The 24,850-nt window shown below is 36.7% G+C and overlaps 1 protein-coding gene across 3 annotated transcripts in view; it reads right to left on the bottom strand.

The window, feature by feature from the left end:
• NEDD4 (NEDD4 E3 ubiquitin protein ligase) overlaps positions 1-24,850 on the bottom strand; it is a 56,916-nt gene that overhangs the window by 18,102 nt on the left and 13,964 nt on the right. Inside the window, exons 1-6 of one of the 3 annotated variants that reach the window (XM_065847141.2) lie at positions 18,616-24,844; positions 5,314-5,364; positions 2,730-2,791; positions 1,804-1,906; positions 739-908; positions 19-136 (exon numbers count right to left, since the gene is read on the bottom strand). In XM_065847141.2, coding sequence (XP_065703213.1) covers positions 19-136; positions 739-908; positions 1,804-1,906; positions 2,730-2,791; positions 5,314-5,364; positions 18,616-20,121 — 2,010 coding nt within the window. In that variant the 5' untranslated portion in view covers positions 20,122-24,844. Of the gene's footprint in view, positions 1-18; positions 137-738; positions 909-1,803; positions 1,907-2,729; positions 2,792-5,313; positions 5,365-18,615; positions 24,845-24,850 lie in introns of those variants that run through there. The other 2 variants (XM_065847146.2, XM_065847142.2) reach the window with 2 other exon arrangements.

Raw genomic sequence — 24,850 nt, 5'->3', positions numbered from 1 at the left:
TTTAGAGATTGTTTTTACCTCAGGGGAATCTCTGTTGTCTAGATTTTCTGTATCCTCCGATATCTGTCGCCGATGAGTGAACACATGCTGGGCCTCCAACTGCACATTACCAATATCTGCAACGGCTACGTTGTCCCTGTTGGGAGGAGAAGTCAGCGCACAGTAGCCATATTTTCATCTTTCACTAGTAAGCTAGCCTAACAGCAAAAACATACATCATAGTCCTCTCAACAGAAGAAAAAGAAACAGCCATGAGCTATTAATGTAATTAATGTAAACTATTCAAAAATAATAAGCATTCAGCTCAACATGAAGTTAAACTAAAGAACCAGATTGCATTCCAGGTATTACTTTTGTAATTCACATGCCAAGGGGAAAAAAAAAATCTTGAAAAAAAACAGAAAAAAAAAAAGAAATAACCAAGGTAAATAATTTAATGCAGTCTCTGCTGAGAAGGAGGAATCAGGCTTAGAGCTGGAAAATATTTTCCTTTTCATTAGTATATTAGTCTCTTACAATCGCAACCACTTTACATTTGAGTGCATACTTGGAGAAAAGGAGTACTGTGCAGTTAAACTGACCACCAGCCAGTGACCATTACTTGTGGGCTTGAAGGTTAAGTTATGGAAAGTGCTCTACCATTCTCAAGCTGTTCACTTTCTAGTTTTCCTTTCTTTCAGTGTGAGTGAACTAGTTACTGTACTTATAACACTTGAATTTTCAGGCCAAAAGACATACTGAGCAGTTGGTCTTTTCCACTGTGTTCTTCTGAACTCGTGATTGACATAGTAGGTCCTGCCGAGGATGTCTTGCCTTTCTTCCCAGCCTGAAGGCAGCGGAGGAGATTCCTGCTGCTGCTGCTGGGGCTGGCTAGCAGCATCTGGTTGGTCCAATATAATCCACCCAGGCTAAGAGACACAAGATTAACTAACTTTAATTCATATTACCAAAGATAAAGAAGTAGCTCAATTTATTAAACCAACCCCTTTTTAAGGTGCAGTTCCACTACATTTTAAGCTAGTAAGACTGGTTCTGGGTTATATTGTGTATATTTCTCAAGAAATGATAGGATAAGCGATGCATGCAGAATCTTATTTTTAACTCAAGTTCCTGAAACCTATTAGCATCAAAAGTTGTTTATTCCAGGAAAAGAAAGAGCATTCCTAGAACAGATTTTTTTTAAAAAAATATTCATTTCATACATCTACTGCAAATGTACTGGTTAGAAGAGCACACCATTTTGTAACAGCAAGGTTAATCACGCCAAAGGTGGGAATGCTGGCAAGAGTTGTTTAAGGTCTTGAAAAGCAGTCCGCTGATCTAAATTGGTTGTGCTTACAAGAAATTATAAATGTAAAGTAGTTAGGATCAAAATATCCCTATAAATTGGAGAGAGCTGAAATTCTAAAACCAGCAAGATGTCAACGTCTGGCTGGCTGGGGTCAAACAATATTGAACAGCAGTAAAAATACTGGGTGATGATCCTGCCATTAATTCTAAATCATGAAAAGCTACACAGACATACGGCAAGTCGGTGTCAGAACAAAACCCAGAGCCTAATGTAGGTTTTCTTTTTTAGAAACATTGACAAAGCCACTCCTTTGGTTAGAAAAACTGCTTCAGAATTTTTTATGCTGACTTATAGCTATTATATAAGATAAAAGCAATCGCTTCTAACTGGTTTGTTTCTAAAACTATTCATAGCTTAGTGATTCCTAATATTCATTTTTACTGTCACTACCCTTAACAGCTGAAGACCGACCATTTTCTAGACTTTTCAGCAATAAATACTACTTTTCCCACCTCCAATTCTTCAGCCTGTTCTGTGGTTTCTTCTTCAGACCCGTTGCTTTTAGGTAAGTAAGTCATTTTTAATCTAAGGTGGCCTTTAACTCTTGATTTATGGCTGTAGAAGAGAAAATTAAATGTTCTTATTATGCACTTGTGAAATTATCTGGAAATACAACAGCCGAGAAAGCACAGCTAGAGGATTATTCTTAAGTCTCTCAGCACAAACTTGTCTTCTTATAGTTTAAATTGATTAAGTTCTATAATGGTATTGAGTTTTTAGACTTCTGAATACATCTTTTATTATGTACCACAACGAGAAACCTGTCTTTCCAACTCAGCCTTCCGAAAACTTCCCTAGTATCCAACAACAATAAAGAACAAGAATATAAGAATAATGACAAAGTAATTAATATATTGTCTGCAGACAATCTACCAAGTATTATTTCAACCAACAGGACTACTTTTCCTAAAACTTTTAGTTAGGGCAAGCTTACACACTTTAGCATCTGTCTCTCTGTATTTAGCTTAATGCATCATTAGAAGCCTGAAAACAGGATTTATTCATATTGATTCTATTTAAGAATTTCACTTGGTAAAGAAATCTCTCCAATTATCTCATCTGTTTGACTACTGGTATTAAAAAAAAAAAGAGCTCTGTAAAATCGTGAGTCAAGTGGATACCTGCACATCATCTTACTACAATAAATATTTTAAAATCCCAAACAAGTAAAAAAAAAAAATCCACATGACTAAGGCCTAATACTTTGCCTTTTTTTAAACGCAGAAAACTTAGAAGCATGGATATCTTACTCCATTGATGCTCATATTTCTTTGAGGTAAACAAAAAAATTTAGACAACATTTGCACACATACAAGCAACCACATAACAGCATTATTTAGATAGGGAAGTTAGAATTTTCTTTGCAGTATTTACTAACCTTCTTGGATGAAGAACAAAATCCTTAAATGTATATGGTCGCTCCATATTTGGATTTTCTGTCTGCAATAAGAGAAATTTTTTCAAGAAAAATCCGTGTGAAACACTTGAAGTTAAAGAAAACTACCAGAAATTTACAACCAGTTTATTTAAAGGCCATATAACATTATAAAATTTAACTTATAGGAACCACTACAGTAACTAATACCAGCTTTAATGTTGGCAATAAAGCTATTTCCCTAGTTGAAGAAAAAAACCAAAAGACAACAACAACAAAAAAACCCACACAAACAACTTCCAGCATTTACATATCTTACAGTTTCTAAAGCACAGAAAAAAAATCCTGTTTAGCCTGAAATCAAGAAACAAATTCTTAATTTTCACATTTAAAAGATCGACCACAACTCTCTTTCTTCCCTCAATATTTTTCAAGTATTTTTACACAGAACATATATAAAAAGCCATTTCTAGCTTCAGGACTTGGTGATAAAAATTAATCACAGAAGAATCTATTCTGAGAACACCTCTGTTCTGATTCTCAGCAGCAAAGCTGCTCAACAGAAAGAAGCACAGAGATAAACAGACCTCATTTTATAAATATACATCTCATGTCCAGGTAGAGAAATACACACCAGGGATTATTAAAAAAACAAAACAAAACACCCAAAGATATTTATTTTTCTGGTTAACATAAATATTTCTAATCCAGCTGAAGTTCTGCAATTCTTACAACAACATTTGATTTTTGCAATATTATGTGTTTAAGAACATTTGTAAATATCTTTGAGTATTGTTTTTTCTCCTCATTTCTTCCTTTTTCAACTGTTGGTAAATTTTGGAGAGTAACTCTAGACTCTCATTAATGAACACATTTTAAGCATTTCAAGAAGTACTGTATAATATGATTAAAAACTTGCAACTGCTATATTTGTTTTAATTAATAAAAACGATACATGATGCAATCCAAATTCCATAATAGTATTTTCAAAAAATATCTCATGTTTGTCAACATTTGCTGAGAACAAACCAACAAATAATATGCAGAATCTAAAGGCTGGACATGATTAGAGATTTTTTTGGAACTATTGAGCTTTGTTAGGAAAAAGTTCTAAGATTAAGCTGTCCAAGTTTTACTGAATGTGATGACTATTACACTGAATCGCAGAAAGAAAAATGCTCAATTGTATTTCAGATATTTCAGTATAAGCTCTTACTAATACAATTTAGAAATACTACACAAGTTGAAATGTTCAACCTTCACGAGTTAAAATGCAGCCCTTCAACCCTGTAACGATAAAGTGTTACACTGGTGTTACCTGCATGATCAGGTTCTATAACTACAAAACGAACTGTCTTACAACTAAGGTGAGTACTTCTCTGGAATTAAAACGGAATTAAGCTTGGGTTTTAGTTTTGTGGGGTTCTCAGGGTCCTGTCCCCCCCCACCTTACATTATTTCCACCAACACACACACTAAGACACTGTGCAATCACAAAACATCACAGAGAAAAATACTATTTCCTTAATCTAAGTTTCATAATTATTTTTATGACTTTCCAAAAACAAGAGTTGCCTTAGATTCACTGCTAGATTACACTTGGAATAATACATTTTGGGTTTGGAAGGAACAAATTTGTATCTGCCAAGCAGCTTTCCTTGCAGATGATTTGCCCTTTTTACACATCTCTTATTACAGCTCCTTTTAGTTATGAACAGTCTTCATTTGAATAGTACCAAGCAAAACCAAATCTCCATGTAACAGATAATTTATAGTGATTTTAGTTACCCAAGATGTTTACTTATGTAAATTAAAGAATTTCAAAAAATCCACCTATGTTTGGGCCAATAAAATACACTGGATTTAGACCAAGAAGATGGAAACAAAGAAGAGACAGGGAAAAATTAACATTTGAGGAAGGTAAGAAAATAGCCACAAAAATCCTTGAGTGAGGCTCTATAAACCAGTTCATGCTAAAAAACAAAGAAATGAAATGCCCCAATTTTTCAAGACTCCAGATACTGCTGTGCAGCTCGGTAGCGAGAAGTGAAAACGCCGAGAAGGTTTTCTGCCGAGGGACATGGCGGCTGCTCTTCCCAGCCCCGCCTGACTCCTGAGTGGGGTCTCGCACCCCTGGGTCCAGTGGGAAATGGGACTTCTCCGTAACCACCTCTGACACAGCTCTCACCACAGTGAAAGAACAACTGCCTGCTTTACCACAGTTGTTATCCTCTCTTTAAAATGGGAGATCTTAAAGAAAATGTTTTAAGAAATAACGACAGTATTCACTATCTCTTCTTGTCTTCAAGACTGTTTTAAACCTCACATTTTAATTCTTGACAAAGCCAAAAGCACTCCTAACTCTTGTACCAGCAGAATCCACTATTTAAATAACACCAGGTAACTTAGATTTTTCAGTAAATACCAGCACTAAAAAGCCCCTAACAAATCCACAAAAGAAAACCAAACAAGAAACCCACAGAGCAGGAGAATTTAATCACTTATCAGTACGGTTAACTTCCCTAGACAACTAATAGAGTTGCATACAGAATCATTCTTAAAACAAAAAGAAACAAAAAATACCAACCGGTAACTGATAAAGAGGAATATCCACTTGCCCAAGAAAATCATCTCGAGTCTATGGAGAATAAAAACAAACAAAAACCACAAAGTTTACAGTTGCGAACTGTTTTAAAAACATTGTTCCAAACCCAAGACAGGATAGCAATACTTAAAGAATTTGAAGACAGTCTTACATAATAGACAACAAACTCATTCTATACAGAACAAGTGCTGATTGATCCAACACTCAGAGCCCTGGACCACTCTGCCTTTCTCAAAATAAATGAAGTTTGAGGGAGCTGGGGGTGGAGATTTAGATTGCTTTTTAAGTCACATAGACTAATGCTGGTCAAACAGGAGAGAGTTATTCAGCATCAGGACTGAGACTGACAGCATCTCCAGTAGAAACATTGTCCGAAAAGGCAAAGGGTAAAGACACTTCTTCCCTTGGCCATTTCAGTAAAATAATTGTCTTGGTATGTGCTTAAGCAACTAAACATTTATCACAGATTAAAACAGAACTGAAGACCTTCCACCTAGGAGTGCCTGACAATTTCTATAATCCTAGGCAGCTGTTCAAAACAGGCATATAGAAATATTTTTTCTTTTCAAAATACCACAGCTACTGTCAAAAATAAAATGAAGTAAAAATAAGTTTCATCTGCGATAAGTGCTTTGGAAGTTTCAGCAATTCCGGCAGTCCCAAGCTTGGCAGCAGGAGTTTCAAGTCTGGCACCTCCCTGAACCCCTGCCTGATATTCCTGTTGACATCTGAAGATCTGCTAAAATTAATTTTATATATAAAAAAACCCCACCATTTGCCTATAAACATTGTGGAGTTTGGTTTTAACCACTAAAATCTGAAAGATTCCACCCCGACTCAGATGTCTGGACTGTCCAACTACAACCAGACTATGAATGTAGCAGCTTTGTAGCCTGATTCACTCCGGCTCACACACAGTACCAGGGGAGGGACTGACAATACATGGTATCATTGTACAATTTACTTTTGATCATTGATTTTTGTCTACCAAATAAAGATTTTAATAATTTACACAAGTAATTTCAGTGTTCGCCAACAATCACCGCCAACAGTCAGAGTACTTTACTTGACTTCTCACTGGATTACTCGAGCATATGCTGAGTTATTTCAAATTCATTTGAGATTTGAAAGCCTTTGCAAACCTTTGCAAAAGCAGGAAAATGTATTATATGGGTCATTTAACATGAAGACATATCACTGCCTGTGTGCTAAAATCAAGAGGGCATTAAATTTTTAAAAGGCATGTATAAGCCTATGGCATTTTTCAAAAATCCACACTATAACAAGACTATGCTTTCTTTCCACAGATGGCATAAGGAACTGCGAAAGTCTTCAACAGTGTAGCCTGGGCAGCTTCAAGATTTCTTGTCTTGATTTTTCCAGCTAATACGAGATTTGGTGCCTCTTATTTCCTAAATCTGTTAGTGTACCACAAGCTTTTATTCAAAGTCATCACCTAAGGATTTTCACGTCCTACTTGCATAAAACTTTCCGTTATGAGGCTCTGCACCTTCCATCTTCCTTCACCTCAAGGCAACGCCATGTGTTTCACCTTTCTTCTAGCATGACTATATTTTTAATTTTCAATACTAGTGTTTTACAGTATTAAAAGTCCAGCCCAATTCTACTAATTTTTTTGTCCCATTGATGACATTCTCCATTCAAACAGCTCTGATGTTAAAGGCCATAGGTGTTTCTTGAAGCAGTTCTTTCTCCCTTAGTAATTCTAGTACCTTCTTTCTTCAGCTCTGTTGTCTTAAGTTGGTCCATTTTATCTTTAAACTGTACCTGCATATGGAGAACCAGCACCTCACATTTGTATAAGCTCCAATTTTTACGCCTCCAGAAAGTGCAACTAGACTGCAGAGCTTGTCACAGATGATAACATGCTAGAAATCTAGAGAAACATAACTTCAAATTGAATTCACAGTGTGTATGGCTTATATCCAGATTTGAATGGGGGGAAGGAAGGGGAGTGGAAATAAAATACCCACCTTTTTAGTTCACAAACTCATTTGAGATAGAAAGCTACAACAGGTTTTCATACCTGAAGAGTCTGAAGCGTCCCCAAATTGCTGAAGGAAAACTTTCTGTATTATTATAAACCACAAGCTCCCGGAAAAATACAGTTATCATTTTTGCCTATGAGGTTCTTTTTAAAATGGCACAGCACATACCTTAGACATGTTAAAAGGCTCAGTATTTGTAAAGTTCTTGGCAATCCTCAAGTGGAACATGCCTTTCAAATAAATTACTGGAATGTGGGACAAAAGTCTGCTGTATTTTAGAAAACCTCAGAACATTGTGTTTGTTACCAGCATTATTTTAGTACAGGCTCCTGTTATTCACTTTATTACTCTGCTGTCTCTCCTGCTATTTTTAGCAGAGCTAGCCTCGATAACCAACCTTTAACAGTACTTTCTCCTCCAGCCAGAGTAAAATCCTCCAGTGGAGATTTTTGTTGACCTCCAAACAACTAACACATAGATCAGATAGCAGGAATGCTCTTTAGCAACGTGCCCCACTATGATGAGCTGACTAACTGCCTTCAAAGAAGTGCCAAAGAAGCTCTGAAACAGACTGCACACACTAACAATTAAATGCCAACGGGGCTGAAACTGTTTCGATCTCTGTTTCAGGAGAGCAGGCATCCCGTTTTTTTCAAGACAGACAAATGGGTCAGTTGTTCTTGTCAACTTCTAATTTCTTAACAGCCAGAGAACTCAGACTTTCTGCTTGCCAAACCATAAGTGCATAAACCTCAATTAATGATACACTACACTAACAAAGAGGCCTTTTATTTTACTGATTCATTGGTTTAGTCTATCGAAAGTTATTGAAAAAATGTGAGGACAGACAGCTGCTCTATATAATACATTTAAAGCACTCTAGTGCAATGCCAAAGTGAGTGCTCAAAGAGGAAAAGCACCAAAAGAAAGTAATTCAGTCCAAAGCTCATTTTTGTCTATTTTATTAATATGAACTTCATAAGACTTAACAGGAAAGATTTTGGACTTTTTTTCTGCAATTCTCATCAGAAACTGGATAGAAGCAAACTTTAAACAGGTATGCTTATCTGAGTCACACACTGAAGGGCAGTACTGAGAACATTACACCGGGTTTGAAGACAGTTAACTGAATTTAATGCCTTTCTTAATCGCTGGATTCATGACAGTGCCTTTTGAAACAGCTCTTGTGTAACACCAGGGTGTTGAAATAACAGGTATTTTCTCTACCAACTTTTATGACTAATTTTATTGGTGTTAGTGCATGAATAAGAACCCAAGTACATTCCAAGTCTTTTTCTGACTAGATAGTGAGTTGTGACTAAGTTTCCACACAGAAATCTGCAGCTGTATGGCAAAATAAGAAAGCATACAGCTTTTATTGGAGGGAACATAAAGCATCAATTCAAATCGAAAAAGCAAACAGTGGTCCGGACTATCGCTGCTTAAGAAAACAAGGGCTCAATAGATCCCTTATAAAACCAAAATTCTTCTTGCTTAAACACCCAAACATCAACATTGGTTACAAGCTTGATGAGAATGAAGAAAGACTTTCCTGAGCTACACTAGAAACTTCAAGTATTTTTCTTTTCATGCTGCGCTGTGTATATTATTTGGTGCTCTTGAACTCTGAATTGAGAAATGCGAGCTTTTTTTCTTCTATAAAATACTGTCAGCATATGCTATTCATCATAGAAAAATACCAGTTTCAATAAAGCAAAATTCAATTACCATGTTAAGATCTTATCAAATTCACAGATTCTAAAAATAATGTTTTCTCTGTCTTGCAAAGCAATAAATACTTTGTTGTGTGGAATTCATGAAAGTCCAAGTCTCCCATATTTTTAAGGGAGATAGATAGATGGCAAATTGATTTTTTTTTTTTTAATAAGATGTAGGCATTTCTTTTTAGTTGACATCTACGATCAACTGCCTAGAATACTGAGATATAAGAACCTATCAGCCTTCACAAAATAGAGCAAATCCATACTGCTAGATCAATGGTTATTACACAACACGTTCACCCTGCTGGCTGCTGCAGCAGCGAGGTGTCAGCACCGCGTGCCTCAGCACTTTTACCATCTGTTTAATAGACAGCTTTTAGAAATGACAAGTTATTTTCACTAATTCTCTCTTGCTTCCAAAGATATTTTTCAGTGAACTGCTTCTCTAAAAAGACTAGAGCAAAAGTGTCATCTGTTTCTCCATTTATAGCTTACACTTCTTATATAGAATGAGAATCTTAGAGATAGCTTCCTTAAAAGTTCATATTTAGTCTACAGTGATTTTAGAACAATGTTCACATATTACTCCACTCAACGTTTGGTACTTTGAGAACTTGTGATCAAAAGTTCACTAATAAAGCAATTTAAGATAGGTTGTTTGTTTTTTTTTTTTTCATAAGAGAACTCATTTTCATATAGGGCACAGGAAAACAAGAAGCTGTCTAATATAACTGAAGCATACTTAAGCACAACTTAAATAGAGAACAAGTCAAAAGTTACTAATGCATGTATTTTATTCATCAGAAATTTTAGTTCCTTTGGTTTTATGGACAGATATGTCAAATAAGCTACCATATAAAAAGCAGGAATATTGCATTTTATGAAAAGTCAAGAGCCGACTCAGATTTGGCTTCCTGTGTTATACCCCACAACACTCAACAAAACTAACAAACCCACAACATCAAACCACCAAATACCAAGTATTTAATTAAGTACTATTTCAACAAGCCATTTCTGACATCTTGTCAGCTACCTTCATAGTTGCATCTATTTGTGGAAGTTTTGGTGCCAAATCTTAAGACTTCAAATAAAGTTTGAAAAACAAACCCTTGTAGTAACAATTCCAGTTGCGCTTTTACTTTACCTTCACCAATCAGCACTATAAAGCTTAAAACACTCGAAAATGTAAAACCTTATCAAACATTAAACCGCACACATAATTTGCTCCCTGAAATGAGCAACAGATAGACCAGATACAACAGATGTTAAGCACCCTGGTTAATTAATACACTCAACCACAGGACTCAATACACAGACAACTTTTTGTTATTCAGAGCAAGAGGGAACTTGTGGAAAAAAAAAAAAAAAAAGGACAACAGGCAGTTGGATCATTTCTGCATCACAGTCTCACTCCTGGGAAGTTCATTGGGCCCAGTACGGTGCCACACAGATGCACAAAGCCAGGTTTAGCCTCGAGGTTGCTTCTCCCAGCCCGAAATATAATCTTGAACAGTCAGCCCAGGCTGTACAAGTAACTGACGCCTTCTAAGAAGTTTTTGTGAACATGCACCCACAGCAGGGTGGGATGCAGGCTGAATGGCCTCAGTCTACTCCAAAGTTAGTCCGGCAGTTTTCAAAAGCATTCTTGAGTCTACTGTTCTCACCTCCTGTTTATCCAAACTCAACATCAACACCACCTGGGGGATTCCTGCGCCTCTGTCCCAGTGCAGAGCCAGCATCTGCTCCAGCCATGTCACAGCTCTCCACACTCCCCTGATCCCCGCATCAGCCCTTAGCCGCCGCTGGGCTGGGCAGGAGCCCCAAGCCTTGCCCAATGACCTCTCCCAACCCCAGACCTGGACCCACTGCTACCAGTCCTAACTGCACACAAGATGAGCCAGCTACAGCAGAACTGACCAGTTTATCTTAAGCTGTGCTGTGCTCAAGTTATAAATCTATCTGTCCAAAACCAGTCTGTGTGAACTGACCGTGGATGCCTCAACCTCTACGACACAAGGCAACTACAAAACAAATACAACAAAAGCAGTATTACTATTTATTTCAGGTAAGCTCAACATTTCGTACTAAAATTGTGCTGCATTTCCCACATTAGACGTGGGTTTTATTTGGCTATAATTTGCCAGATATTAACCACATTAGATTTATTCTTTATGAGCTAAATATTTGTCCCTAATTGAACTTACTAGAAACAATGATTAATAGAACAGCTGGCTAAGGTAAAAGCACTATTAAAAATAACTAATGCTCCTAACACATTTTGGAAAACTTGATCTTCAAAAAGCTCTTGTTCTTTCAAGTTTCTGAATAAGGCCTTCTCTCTTTTGCTAGAATATTCACAGATTACAAGATAAATCATCTAGGTCTTAAAGAATCCAGTTCCACTTTTTTTTCCCACATTCCTCTGAGTAGCTGGAGTATCCCATTTGCATTTTAATATGCCCTAACTTCAGTGACTCCAATTACAGTTTGTAATTAATTTCAGTCAGGAACTTTCTGATGTCCTTCTTAAATTCTGTTTGCTTATGTTCCAGTTGATACAATTGAAAGCAGCCCACAGTTTCAAACAATAACTGCATCTATCTGTAGACTTCTCAGTTTACTGTAAACTGCCATGACAGAAAAAGAGAGTGATGTACTCTCTTGAAACAGAGATGAGTATAGATCCTAAAACTAACACTGAAATGAGTTACAAACATTTTGCTGGCTGCATTCCCAAATCAGCAGGTTCTGTTCATCACAGAGAGAAAGAAAGTTCACTTGAAACAGAGACACTTAACAGAAATGTGGGGCAGTCCCCTTCAGACCAGGGTGAAAGTCAGTCGTGAGCAACTGACTTGCCTAAAAAGGCCAGTCAGTTCTGCTTGCTTGCTCAGTCTGTGAAATTCATCCACTTCTGGAAAATGAGAAAACACGTGCTGGAACGCAGAAGAACACTCTCAGCCCAGGGTGAGGGGAGAACTTGAAAGAGCATTTCTACCATTTGATCCTAGGTGGCTGCGAGGGCTGAGCAGGCACCAAAGAGCCTGGTGGTCAGATTAACGCTCTGCATAGCCTTGTATCCTTTCCCTAGTAATGGCCAAGAGCAGGTGCTTAAGGAAATAATAAAAGCAGCAGCTAAAAATAGTACTACTTCTGATATATTCCCCAGTTTCTAATGAATAAGTGGTCATGGACTTTTTGATCCTGACATAAAACACACATTGAGAATGTAAAACTCTTTGATGGACCTTTCTTCAACTTATCTAACCTCTTGAAATCCATTTCTACTTTTGGTATGCGCAACATCTTGCAACAGTGAGCTCAGCAACACATAACAGAACATATTTGTTTTATAAGAGTGGATTCTCTGTTTAAATTCACCTCCCCTGAACTACAGTTTTATAAAACTCCCTTCATACCACTTTTCCCCTGCTCCCACCAAAGCTGAAAAGTCCTTGGTCTCCTTAGTGTCTCCTCACATAAAACTTACCCCAATCCTGTGACCCTTCTTGGTATTTTTCTAGTTCTGTTATACGTGCTTCCTGAAAAAGGATGACCAGAAATATGCAAGCCACGTACATATGTGGATTTGTACAACTCCATAACGGTGGTTTTAATTTTGTTAGTTTATTCCTTTCCTAATAAATCCTAACCTTCTATTTGCCTTTCAACTGCCAACAAGATTTGAGCTGACATTTTCAGCGAGTCACTCACCATGACATTAACTATGTCCTGACCAGTACGTGAGACCATCACCACACATGCATCATTAGCTGGTTTTCCTCTGTGTGCAGTACTTGACATTTATCAACACTGATTTTCAAACTGTCCATTCTACTGTCTAGTCACTCACTACCATGAGATTTTCTGCAACTTCAGATGTGAGAATTTAATTCTCACTTCCTTATCTTTTAGTCATCAATGAAGAAGCTTTTTGTTGCACCTATGTCTTGAGAGTATTTTTCAGAACTTCTAATATAGGGTTTTTGTCAAATATTTTGAAAAGCTTGGTGTCCTGCATTAACCAGGTCACTCATCTTCACATGTCACTGCTAAGCCTGATTTGTAAGACAAAACTTTGTATGCAAGCAGTGTTCAGTCTCCCTCCTTATAAACACAAAACATGTCTTATTTCTACTAATTCTATTTCATGCACTGTTCCTTCCAGACCAGCCTGGTGCAGTAGCCTGTAGTTCCCCTTCTGGTCATTTAAAAATATTGGCACAGTGCTTAGCATTTTCCTTCAGTAAGGGAATTCAATCGATTAAAAGATAACTCACAGCAGTTAGTATTTCAACAATCTTATAGATGAACTTCTTAACAATTCTTGGGAAAATACCTTCAAGTACTAATTTTTTTTAAGGACTTCTGTCTTATGCTACAATGCTCACAAAGACTATGATTTCTACATTATAACATTTTCCAAGAAATGTTTTTGTTTAACCCGAAGTATTGATCTAATTTCTCATAGAAAGCAAAAAGGATGTACCATTAAAAAAAAAATTACAGCAATGATCATGATCTCGTATCTGAAAGCCTGCAAGTTACTTGGCTAGTCAGGAGAAAAGGGAAGAACGTCTCTATCTTGCCTCAGGAACAAGTTTTACTTTGACACATTCTTAAATATATACTAAGTCTTAAGACATAGAATAACTACAGCTTGTGGCTATACTGAAAAAGCCACACCATCAATGCTTCCCACTCCCTCATGGCAGATTAAAAGGACCTGAACCAACCTGAAGGCTGGATAATTAAACATTCACATAAGCTGTTTCAGGAGCTCTGCTTTGCATGGTTTTGCAGTTTAATTTTTCTCTTTTGTTGGCATGAGAAACCTTCCAAAAATCAGTTCATCTGCAGACTATAAACAGAATGAGGTTCTTCATAATTTGTGCATAGCACAAACAAGTAAAATGCCTCCTTAATATGGATGTGTAGTGTGTGCTGATGACTACAAAGTGCTAGAAGTTTGATAAGTAGGGTTATTCAAGTATTCTGCTACAGCCCAGACACTGCTCCTTATAGTGTGATCACATTCTGAAAGTTACCTATGGTTCACTGTTGCCAAATGCAACTTGCTAAAAGTGACAAAGAAAAATTTTAGGGATGGAGCTGGTACCAAATAGTATTAATTCATTGCTTCCTTCACTAATGCTTCCACGTAGCTACTGTTCACAGCTAGTCTTGGTTGTAAGGTTTATCACATTCTCTGTGTGCAATTTTCTTCTCCCCTGAAGAAGATGGCTAATCAAAAGCTAAAGGAATGAAAAAACATGGAATAGAAGCTGTAACAAAACTCTGCATTTAAGGAAGATGGAAAATAGAAGAAATTGATACAAATCATCAAAGAGCTACAGGTCATTGTTATATAACAGAAGAGAGTAGGAGGAGATCACATACAACTAATTATAAATTGTTAATTAATTGTTAATTAATTGTCCACTATTTTCCCTTTAATGTGTTGACATATATTTGAACTTCTAGAATTTGTCTGAGACAACATAGATTGTGTTATGTGATTTAAGTCTAACGTAAGTGCTAACATGATTCCTCAGAAACACACACCCCACCTTCGCTTCAGTCCCAATTCTCCTTGGCTGAACTGATCTACCATGACACAGCGATTTGCCATAGACACTCCTGTAACATGGTCCTTCAAGATATGCAATACTGAACAATATGAAAATTATTGGGTGATGAAGTTATCGTAACACAATAGCATAAAGAGATCTCAACTTGTGCTTTGCCTTGTATTGCCTCTATAATCTTTTGCTTCACCTGCTCCTTTCCCCCGTCACCTCCTTGCACAGATTTGGGAAAAAAGATACCTGTGCAGCCTCTTTGCTTGATATGCAAAGATGGAGATAGCTGGCAATAGGCCACAGCTCTCCTGCCCTTCTCTTGGCACTTCTCCCTGGCTGGACCATTATCTTCTGTGAAAGAGTATTGCTGAGACAGAAGCTCTGTACTTAAAAAGGACACAAGAAAGAGGACAACCTCAGACTATTCGGTGTTAAGGTCTGGTGCAGCACTGGTTCTGGTCCCCTCAGCACGTTCAGATCAGCTGGGAAGTAAGTTAGTGCAGAGAGACATCCTCACACACAAACCCTCCAATTACTGTTTGTTCAAAATGTAAGTTTAGTACTGAAAGATGCAAATAGTATCTCCTTTTACAAATACAAAAGGCAGAGTTCCAGAACCTCATTCAAAAAGCTTGGGAGTTCCACCTAAAGCTATTCCTCACACAAACCTAACAGTAAAAAAAAATGTTTTGTTATTGTATACTTCCTCTGAAGTATTTTTGCTTCAAAACATTTACTTCATTTGCTAGACACAAAGCTTGAGTAAAACTACTTGTAAACAAAAGGACAATAACACACTTATTCCCTTAATTGTAAAACAAATTACTTTAAAGGTATACAGCTGCTGAAACAGACAAGTACATTTACAATATTCACATTGTCTAATCAGCAGTGATACTGACAGGGAAGGAATGGCCAATGTCAGCAGAGATGTCAGCAAAATATTACACTTGTGGAAGAGATTAGCACAGCGGTTTTTTTTTTTTTAATTTGTTTATGGTCTATACTAAGAGTGGAACTGTAGTCACTGCTTCTGCCTTCCTCTGCACCTCTAAGTTTACTACATAAGATGGCATGTAAACTGTTCCCTTACTCCTACACTCTCAGTTCACATCTGTGCTGTCAAAGTGCTTTAGTTGCAGATTTATTTCTACCAGAAGCAAGAGATAGATGCATTTTAAAAAAACCCAAAAAATAGAAATACGAAGTCAAGGACAATCTTCAATGCTGCAACCAAGACCACCTCTTCCTCCTGCTTCACATACATGAAATTCCACTATCTACTGCAGAACCTATTCAACATGTTTCCAGTAAAGAACAGCAGTGGTATGTGGGCCATCACCACTCCACATTTTTCAAATTAATTAAAAATAATCCAAGGCCAGTTGTTGCAGAAACGGTGTTTTGATTTTTTTTTTTTTTTTTTTTAAGTCAGCCTTTAACAAGCTGTTGATTATAGAAAGCAGGAAATGTGATAGGAGGCGGCTGAAGGCTGGTAGCTAGGCACGAAAGAGAAGAATGCACAGACCTTTTGCTGCTTCAGACTCCACAGTCCCTGAGCAAAGCGCTGATTTGATTTCATGACTGCTCTGTGCAGATAGCTGACATTACTAAATGCTACTCCAGTATCAACTTGTTAAATTTGAACCCAGACTCAGCATATCAATATACTAGGCCAGACTAACTGGAGTCAAGAGAAATATTTTGGGAGTTGTTTATTTTTAAATGAGTCACAATACACCATGATAATTAACTGGACTACATAATTAAATGATTGCCATAGAATATATTACATTTGTCACAAAGACTGTAACAGCAAATACAATAATATTTATCTCTTTTATTCCAGTGAATTGCTGAACTGCTATAAAGTCAATCTGTTCGGTTTGGTGGGGGAAGCTTTTACATTTTTTGATAACATGTTTTACAGGATATTTTCTAAAAACTGATTTTACATAAAGCCTGAGTGGGCCATTTCAGGGTGGAACAGTTCCTCTGTCTGTTGTTGCATAAAGGAATCTGAAACAAGTATACTGCTATAAAACCTTCACTGTCCAGTTTTCTGAGAGAGATCTTTTGAATTTGCATGTAGACATGGCACAAATCTAATATTTGCAAACACATGAAAAGTACAGGATAACAACAACAATTTGGAATGCAGATTTTTTTTAAATTATTTTTTATTTTTAAACTTGTCTCTCCCGTCTTCCAGTCGGAAGACAAAAATCTTAATGATCCAGAAAGCTTAAAATTGCCCCATTAACACAGTAAAAATGCTCAACAACCACAGATGAATGCTACCAAGCACTTTAAAAAGTTAAATCTCCTTAGATTTGATGTCAACCTACTGTAAACACCACTCCCAGGAACCAAAACAAACCATTGTCAGTCCAGCATCCTACAAAGTTTTCTGGAAATGTTTGCTAACAATCTAATCCTGAACAGGGATTCAATCTAAACTGAATTTATTAAAAGCTACTCAATATTAAAATACAAAATCTCTTACATATCAACTGTCATTAAACACAGAGGCTACCAGTGCAAGTTGCTGAGAAGCGTACCTGAAGTGCATGACTCAACATGTTTTCCTTTTTACAATATACTTTTAAAAAATAAATACATTCAGACTACTTAAAATATATCATAATCTGTTTGTGCTTATTGTGGAATTTAGCATAAACTTTACAGTTGGATTTTGGGATAAGGAATCACTAAACAATACCCATAGTGATTACCTGTGACCCACTCTGAGTTTTATAAGGAAGCTTAAACATAGGTCACAGTTTACAAGAAGGAAAGTGCATTTTTCTTCAGACTTTTTTTAACCAAAAAGTAATACAAAACTCCAAAGAACTCAAAAAGTTTAAAATCATCAGGCACTACTCCAAGAGCAACAACAGACTGAAAATTACAGGCTAATACCTCCAAGGTAATTATATTACTAGTTTAGAAAGGGACTGTCATAACAATAGATATTGGGCATAAAGCCTTTTGCTTAAACAAGTGTGTTAGTTAAATGATAGTAGTGTCAATTCATAGGGAATGAGATCTTAAATTTGGGAAACATTAATTATTGCACTTTTATCAGCATTCACAATTAAAACTAATACATACTATTCAGATCATTCAAGTCTTCACAGCGTTATTTAAACAAGTGTGGTTTACGCCTTACAAACAATATGAACTCCCTTAAGAGTTAATAAGAGCAAACACACTTCTGCAGTTTAGTTGGATGTGTGTTTCATTACCAGAAAAAAAAAAATATATATATGCCTTCTGGACCCAAGTACTATAATTTGAACAGCGATGTTGTTAGGAGAAGTATTAAGTTACAGTGTACTGCTCAGGCTGAAGTAGTGGTTGGAAGGAAAAAAAAATTGAGAGGAAACTCTGAAAATTCCTGTGGTTCAGGGTGTATACAGAAAAAAAATGGTATTTACAGCTTCTCTGCTCAAATATTACTTATCTTTAATTCTACATAGAGCACTGTTCTGTAAAATAAAGCCTATATGAAATAAACCTAAAAGACTCTGCAGTAATTCACTAATTTTTACCCATTTTGCATGCAATTTTAGTAATTTCTATTAATTTACTGAGAAGTAAAGTTACATATTTAAAACTATAAAACTTCATCTTAAGTTTGAATAATTCCCATGTCTAGATAACTAGAAAATAATATCCCTTTGAGTTCATGTAAAGAGGAAATTAGTGTTTATAATACATTAAATACAATCATTTCACTGTGATACCTACTCACCCATGCTACTGTATGTCCCATATTCTAAGTAACAAATTTAAAACCAACTCCTACAGGCAATATGAAAATTTACTTCCTAATGGTGAGTGACAGTTTAACACCATCAGGAAATTCTGAAATCATTATCTTGAAGTATTAATTGTAAATTTTATAATTTTCCGGTTAAATTTCAGCTGTAAAATACTGTCAATTTTTCTATAAACCAGAACACTCACCTTATGGGGCCTCCACAAAGTGCTAGACATTTCCCTTTTAGAGGTTCCATATCTTTTCTTAACACCAGTTGTTTTTCCTTCGTTCCCAGGTTTGAACTGTATGTGCAACTGAGACGTCCTTGCACTATGACACTTGTATTTAAGGCTGGATAAACAGCAAGAAACTTTTTGACATGATCCTTCCAATGAAACACTTCTTTGCAAAACGTGGTGGGTTTTGCTCATCTGTGCATTTGGTCTTTCTAGTCCATTTATATTAATCTCATATTCTGAATCTATTTTTGAGGGTAAACATGCAGATGTGCTACGTGCCAGTTTTAAATGAGGGCATTTTGCACTGGAGTTCAGATTTAACTCAGGACTGCAACAGCTATTAACCATTTCACTGCTTGATGCAAACGCTCTTCGAGCGAGATGAACCGAAATAGATGAGAAGCCATCAGACACTTCTTCACAAGTTGCCTGCTCAGAACTATTCAAAGTTTTACTTCTGCCCTGTAATGATGTGTTCAAATAAAGTGGTCGAATGTCTCTGACTTCGCCAGAAGAGGAAGCTGTTTTAGACAGCCGAAGTCCATTGACTGCTGTTGAAAGGAATCCCTTGGAAATGGTTTCATCATCTTTTTGTGCCGGCTCACTAGGAGAAATAATTATTTTATGGGATGTTTGATAGGTGCCTCGATGTGGTAGTTGACCTGAGCTTACTGGAGAAGCTGGAGGAGTACTGGAAGGACTCCTAGGGAAAATAACCAGCGATGAACAACGTCGCAGTGGAATTTTCGTTTTCTTCCTCACTGACAAAGCATTTTGGTCAAAAGTAGTATTACTTGTACATAGAATTTCCTGAGATGAGTTGTTCCTGTAGGGATTACAGTTGTTTGCAGTGCTTCTGTATGAAGAATCACCATGAACAACAGTACTACAGAAAGTACTGTCACTTGTCAAAAGAATGCCACTGTCACTGACGACACTGTTACAATATGAACCTCCATCGCTTGTGGTACTTGCACATGATCCGTAGTCGCTGCCAGCGCTGCTGAACGATCCACTGTCACTGGCTGTGGCACTGCTGAGACTGCCATTGCACAGAGCAGCGCTGCTCAGAAGGCTGTCGTTAGATCGATGATCAACCACAATTCTAGCGTCACAATTTCCTTCATTACCGGTACCAACGAACGAAGTGTCTTCACCAGCAGCTACAGCATCACCAGACCGAAAACAGCCACTATATTTTCTAGTCTGTAGAGAAATGTGTAGTGAGGTGCTCTTTTTTACTTGCAGTGAAGAAATAGCTGCATTTTCCTCTTGATTAATTACTTGTTGCGTTACAGGTGCATAAGCAACTTGTCTAGGAGTCTGTTTCATTTGTGTAACATTAGGTGCAGAATTTTGCAATTTTTTGAAGTGCATACAATTGTTACTATCCAAAACATCTTCAGAGGTTTCCAATAACGGATCCGTGTTGCTTCTTTGGGTAGCAAAATGCAATCTTAACCGCCGTGCCATTTGTTCTCATTTCCATGCATGTTAGCAAATGAAAACCACAAAGATCCTTCGGCAGAAAGGCTACAGGCAGCTGCACAGAACCTAGTGCTAGTACATCACAACAGTAAAAGCCCATAAAAGTTGCAGTCTTTGTCTGAATTTCTACAAGATACTAGTGTTAAAAAAACCCACACTGTACCTCTTGAAATAAGTCAGCCATTTGTTGAACTGCAGTTTCTGGACCGTCTTTGATTGCTTGCAGTCAGAAAGCATTCATTTACAGAGCACTTATGTTCCAGCGACCTAAAATGCAACACGCTGACAAACGCTACTGACCTTGTTTTAAGTATACCTGCTGCAATTTGCATGCGTGAATACAATAATAAACTTCCAGTACTTCCAAGTTTAAAACAGCAACGCCTGCTGCAGCTGTACTAGCTGAGTCAATGTGTCCGCACTTTCCTCAGCAGCGTATGACTACTAATATTTTTACCCATAGGTTTAGAATTACAGGAAGTTGGTAGGAATGAAGTCCCATATAATTGAGTATCAAGTCTAGGATTGAATTTCCAAATAGTAGCCATGCTAGCAAACTGCTGAGGTCTGAATAATGCATAAACCAGTGAAATAAGCCTCCTCCTTAAAAGAAGTGCTTCTACACTGTTTAAATAAAACTTAAAAGAAATCTGGTATTATCTCGCAATCTACGTGCTGTTAAGCAATCACACTTTCTAAAGAGCTGCGCATAGTAGAAGCCTTTCCTGCCAAATAATTCATATTTTTCGGTGATGTGCAACTGAATTAGAACCACAACAATTTATTCTGATTAATAATTTGGCATTTGTCTTCAGCCTGCCATCTTAACCTTCTATTTTTTATTTTAACCCTTTAAAATTACAGCTGTTAAAGGTAGAAAAACACAAACAATTCTTACAAAATGAACTACCTCATCTTGTCTGCTGGAAGCCAACAATAAACAGACATTCATTAGGGTTCGGTGTAGCATACAAATACATGACCAACTATGCAGACTTTTAAAACACTGACCAAACTGTGCACACAGAAATAAGATTACCAAGCACAACTACAGAAGAAAGCTATTCTGTATAATTATACACAAATGGTCTCATACATTCATAGCTTATTTTTTTTTAATAAAATGATCGCATGTCAATAAGTTAATTTACTGTCAACTCTTACATGAGTAATGGGACCGAGAATTCCTACAAAATGTCTCACTGACTCATATAATTTGAAAAGATCCTTTGCTGGCACCTAGTGGGACCTTCAAAAAAAGACAATCTTGAATCCTGCTTTTAAGTATGTTTTGGTGTTGGTCTTTTTGTTGTGTGGTTTGGTTTGTTTGTTTGTTTTTTAAAACACCTTTGGCTAAGAAGGTACTTTTAAATACAGAAGTCATATGTGATGCAGTACTAAACACTACTGCACTAAGATGAAATTACTTAGTGCTGCTGAAAAAGTGCAAAACAGAAAAGAACACTGGGCCATTTATACTTTTATAGGTCATACTACTAGATTTTTTTCCTGCTTCATATTTACTTAACCTTTACTGTATTTTAAGCTAGAAGGCAGTAAAATCAACATTTATACCTCCTTCCCAAAAAAAGAGCCCAGAATCAAATCCACAGTACTCTGTTTGCAAGCAACGAATTTGTTTTCTAATTATACTCCAGGGCTTACTTAACCTCTGTTACCTGAATTCCATTATTAGAATGCAGCAATAAATGAATACTAGGTTATTCATAAAAGCTAATAAAGACAATAGTTCATTTATTTCTTTACCCTTTACCAACTAACATTCTATGTTGAAGGGGGACTTGGACAGGGAGAAGAGGAAAGGAAAATACCACACTATTTTTTTGGTCACAGTTTCAAAAAGTTACATTTGAACATAAAGCAATATATTAACAAACAAACAAAACAACCTATACCACCACCCTAAGATATGGGAGTGAAAAGTAAACAATGCATTTTTTAAAGCTCCTTTTCTCCCCAACAAAGTTATTAGTAGCACAGGTCCTAACATGTTAGTGTGATACGCAATAAATTGCAACCACTTTAGAGATACTGCTTTTAGTAAAAGAGAGCAACACTTTCTCCCCCAACAGATGATCTGAAATGTTTTTCAATTTTACTAAAGAAATCTCTAAGAGAATTATAAGCTGAGATGTTTTGGTAACTCAGGCTTAAGATTCAAGCGAGATTTCTCAACATGTCACTCCTGCTTAGCTATAAGTACAGCCAGTCTAATAAAGTTTCCTTAGCCAATATAAAATGGCTTTTAAAATGCAGAAGTCTGTCTTGCTGAATTAGCGTTGACATAAAAATAAATTTTTTAAAAAATTATGTACCAATAGTTCCATTCAAATATTAACATCGTTGACATCTTCAGTAGCAATAACCAGCTTTGGCATTTCATTTGAAATATACATAATTGTGACAAGTTATTGTAAGATAGGAAGAGACAGCAAAAAGTAATCTAGTCCCTGAATTAGTCCATCTCATAAGGGATCTCATTGTCCTTCCTTATGGATTTTTCTAATGGTGTTTTTAAAGACAACCATAGTTGAGGACTCTACAAACTCCTCAAGCCCTTTACTAATGGTTTAAAACAAATGAGCAGAACAAAACAGATTTAGTGTTCCCTTACCAAATCCAAGACAGATGACCTTTGACAAGTTTTAAAGCTATTACAGAAAGACTTTGAACTGAACCCTTACACTGAAGAAGGTAAGTTTTGAGCTCGATTGTCAAGAAAGGAACATTTCTTAAACAGGACAGATTTCAGGCTTCAGTTTAACCCCAAAAGTTACAGGTAATAAAAGCAGTTAGGACAAATTTTTGTAAAGAGGAAACTTTCTGTTGGGAGGATGGTCTCACAAATGCAAAAGCATTTCTGTTTTATCAGCTTGCTCACATCTAGAGTTTAAACAGCCATTCAATAGGTAGAAGAAAGGAAGGCTGATTAACACTGAAGCTCAGTAAAATAACAGCAGATGAAACACCTTTCAATCGCAGCTGTGTAAGCCAGAAAAAGAGTGCAAGGCACCTATGATTTCTCACATGTGAAGATGAGTTAATAGAAGTGGGGGAGCTTGTCAATGCTAAACCACAGTCACAGCTAAGGCAACAATTTGACTTATTTAAAACAGCTCAAGACAACTGGGATAGAAACTTGGTGTTTCTGAGAGCAAGCTGAAGAAAAGCAGGCTTCACCAAATGAGATGGAAAAGAGAAAATACTGGCGTTATTTTTACAGAGTGAGTAATTAGGTCTAAATATAATCATACATAGGAAACAAAGCACCATTTCCAAGCTGATGCCAATAAAATATTTTATTTATTCTTCTCCTATAAGGCAAACAGGTCAAACAACTTATATACTCTAGATTAGAGAAAGAATGCTAAGGAATTCTTCTGGTGGAAACCACAAAGCAAGCACTGTCCTCCCAAGACAATCAGGAATCAGACTTCTAATCACATCTCCTGGCTTCCAAGGGGTGGCAGTAATGTTCCAATGACTAAAGGACAAAGTACTTCGACTCCATGGAGAATACATTGTGGCCCATAACGCACACCGAGATGAACATCTGAACATCTTAATCATATTTAACCTGCCACGTAATCCACAAGTGCTGGTGAATCCCTTCAAAATCGTTTTTTAAAAACATAAGAGACATCATATTTGAAATATGTGGGTCAGGTAATACCACCAGTCCAGAAGTAAGTGGTTTGGGGATTGTGTGATGCCTATAACCAAGAAACAAGCCTCTTTCTCAAGTCTGCTTATTCTAGATAGTTTGTACTTATATTTACATGCATTTTTACTCTTCCCAACTTTAGCAGAGCAGCACCTCCCTAAAAGATACAATGGATTACTGAACATAGGCAGAATGCATTAGGAAAAAAATAGTTTTTCATAGCTAACACACTATTTGAGCACAAACTGATCTTTGCAAACTGCTATCAGAATGAAACTGTGGAGCACAAACTAAAGAGCGTTCAATCCTTCCTACTAGTTTCAAACTGTTGCAGAAGGAAAAGGTGGTAAGGGACATCTGTGAAGCGGCCCTAGGATGTGAGTGTTGTGACTGTACTGCTACCAGCCTTATCCATTTATAATAAAACATACAGATAGGAAGACGGGTAATTAGACAACTTCACACACAAAACGAGAGCATGGTCAGAGGATTAGTTTTGATTTCACTGAGAAAATAAATGCACAATCTATCCTCATCTTACTTATGACCTGCCATTCAGGGAGCGACACCTATCTACAAGATCCCAATTCACTGTCCACTTGTTCAAATTTTCAAAGAGAAGTCACACACGCTTTCTTTGATGCTACTGCTCACGCACTGAAGAAGCTTCTCACACCGTGTACGGAGTTACCTACATTGTCAATACTACTTTGTGGGAAAAATCAACATTTGATGTGGAGCTTTCAATATCACCAAAGAATCTGGCCATATCATTTAAAAAGCACTATAAAAGAACTACACTTTTACAAGTTAAAGAACATTAGAAGTAAAGAATAATAATATAACTGCTTCAGAGAATCACAAAGTATGGTAATGTCAGATAAGTAAATGAATCAAGTCTGCCTTTAGCTTTAGGTTTTATAGATGTTAAGGTGGTTTGGTGCATTTTTTTCAGCCATGTTGAATCAGAATGAACTTACTTTCATTCAAGTCTTTAATACAGTGCAACACTAACATAGAAGGACATAC

The sequence above is a fragment of the Patagioenas fasciata genome, chromosome 12 (assembly GCF_037038585.1).
Source record: "Patagioenas fasciata isolate bPatFas1 chromosome 12, bPatFas1.hap1, whole genome shotgun sequence".
Classification (NCBI taxonomy): Eukaryota; Metazoa; Chordata; class Aves; order Columbiformes; family Columbidae; genus Patagioenas; species Patagioenas fasciata.
Note: the sequence above shows the minus strand (reverse complement) of the source record. Positions and strands in the feature narration are given on the sequence as shown.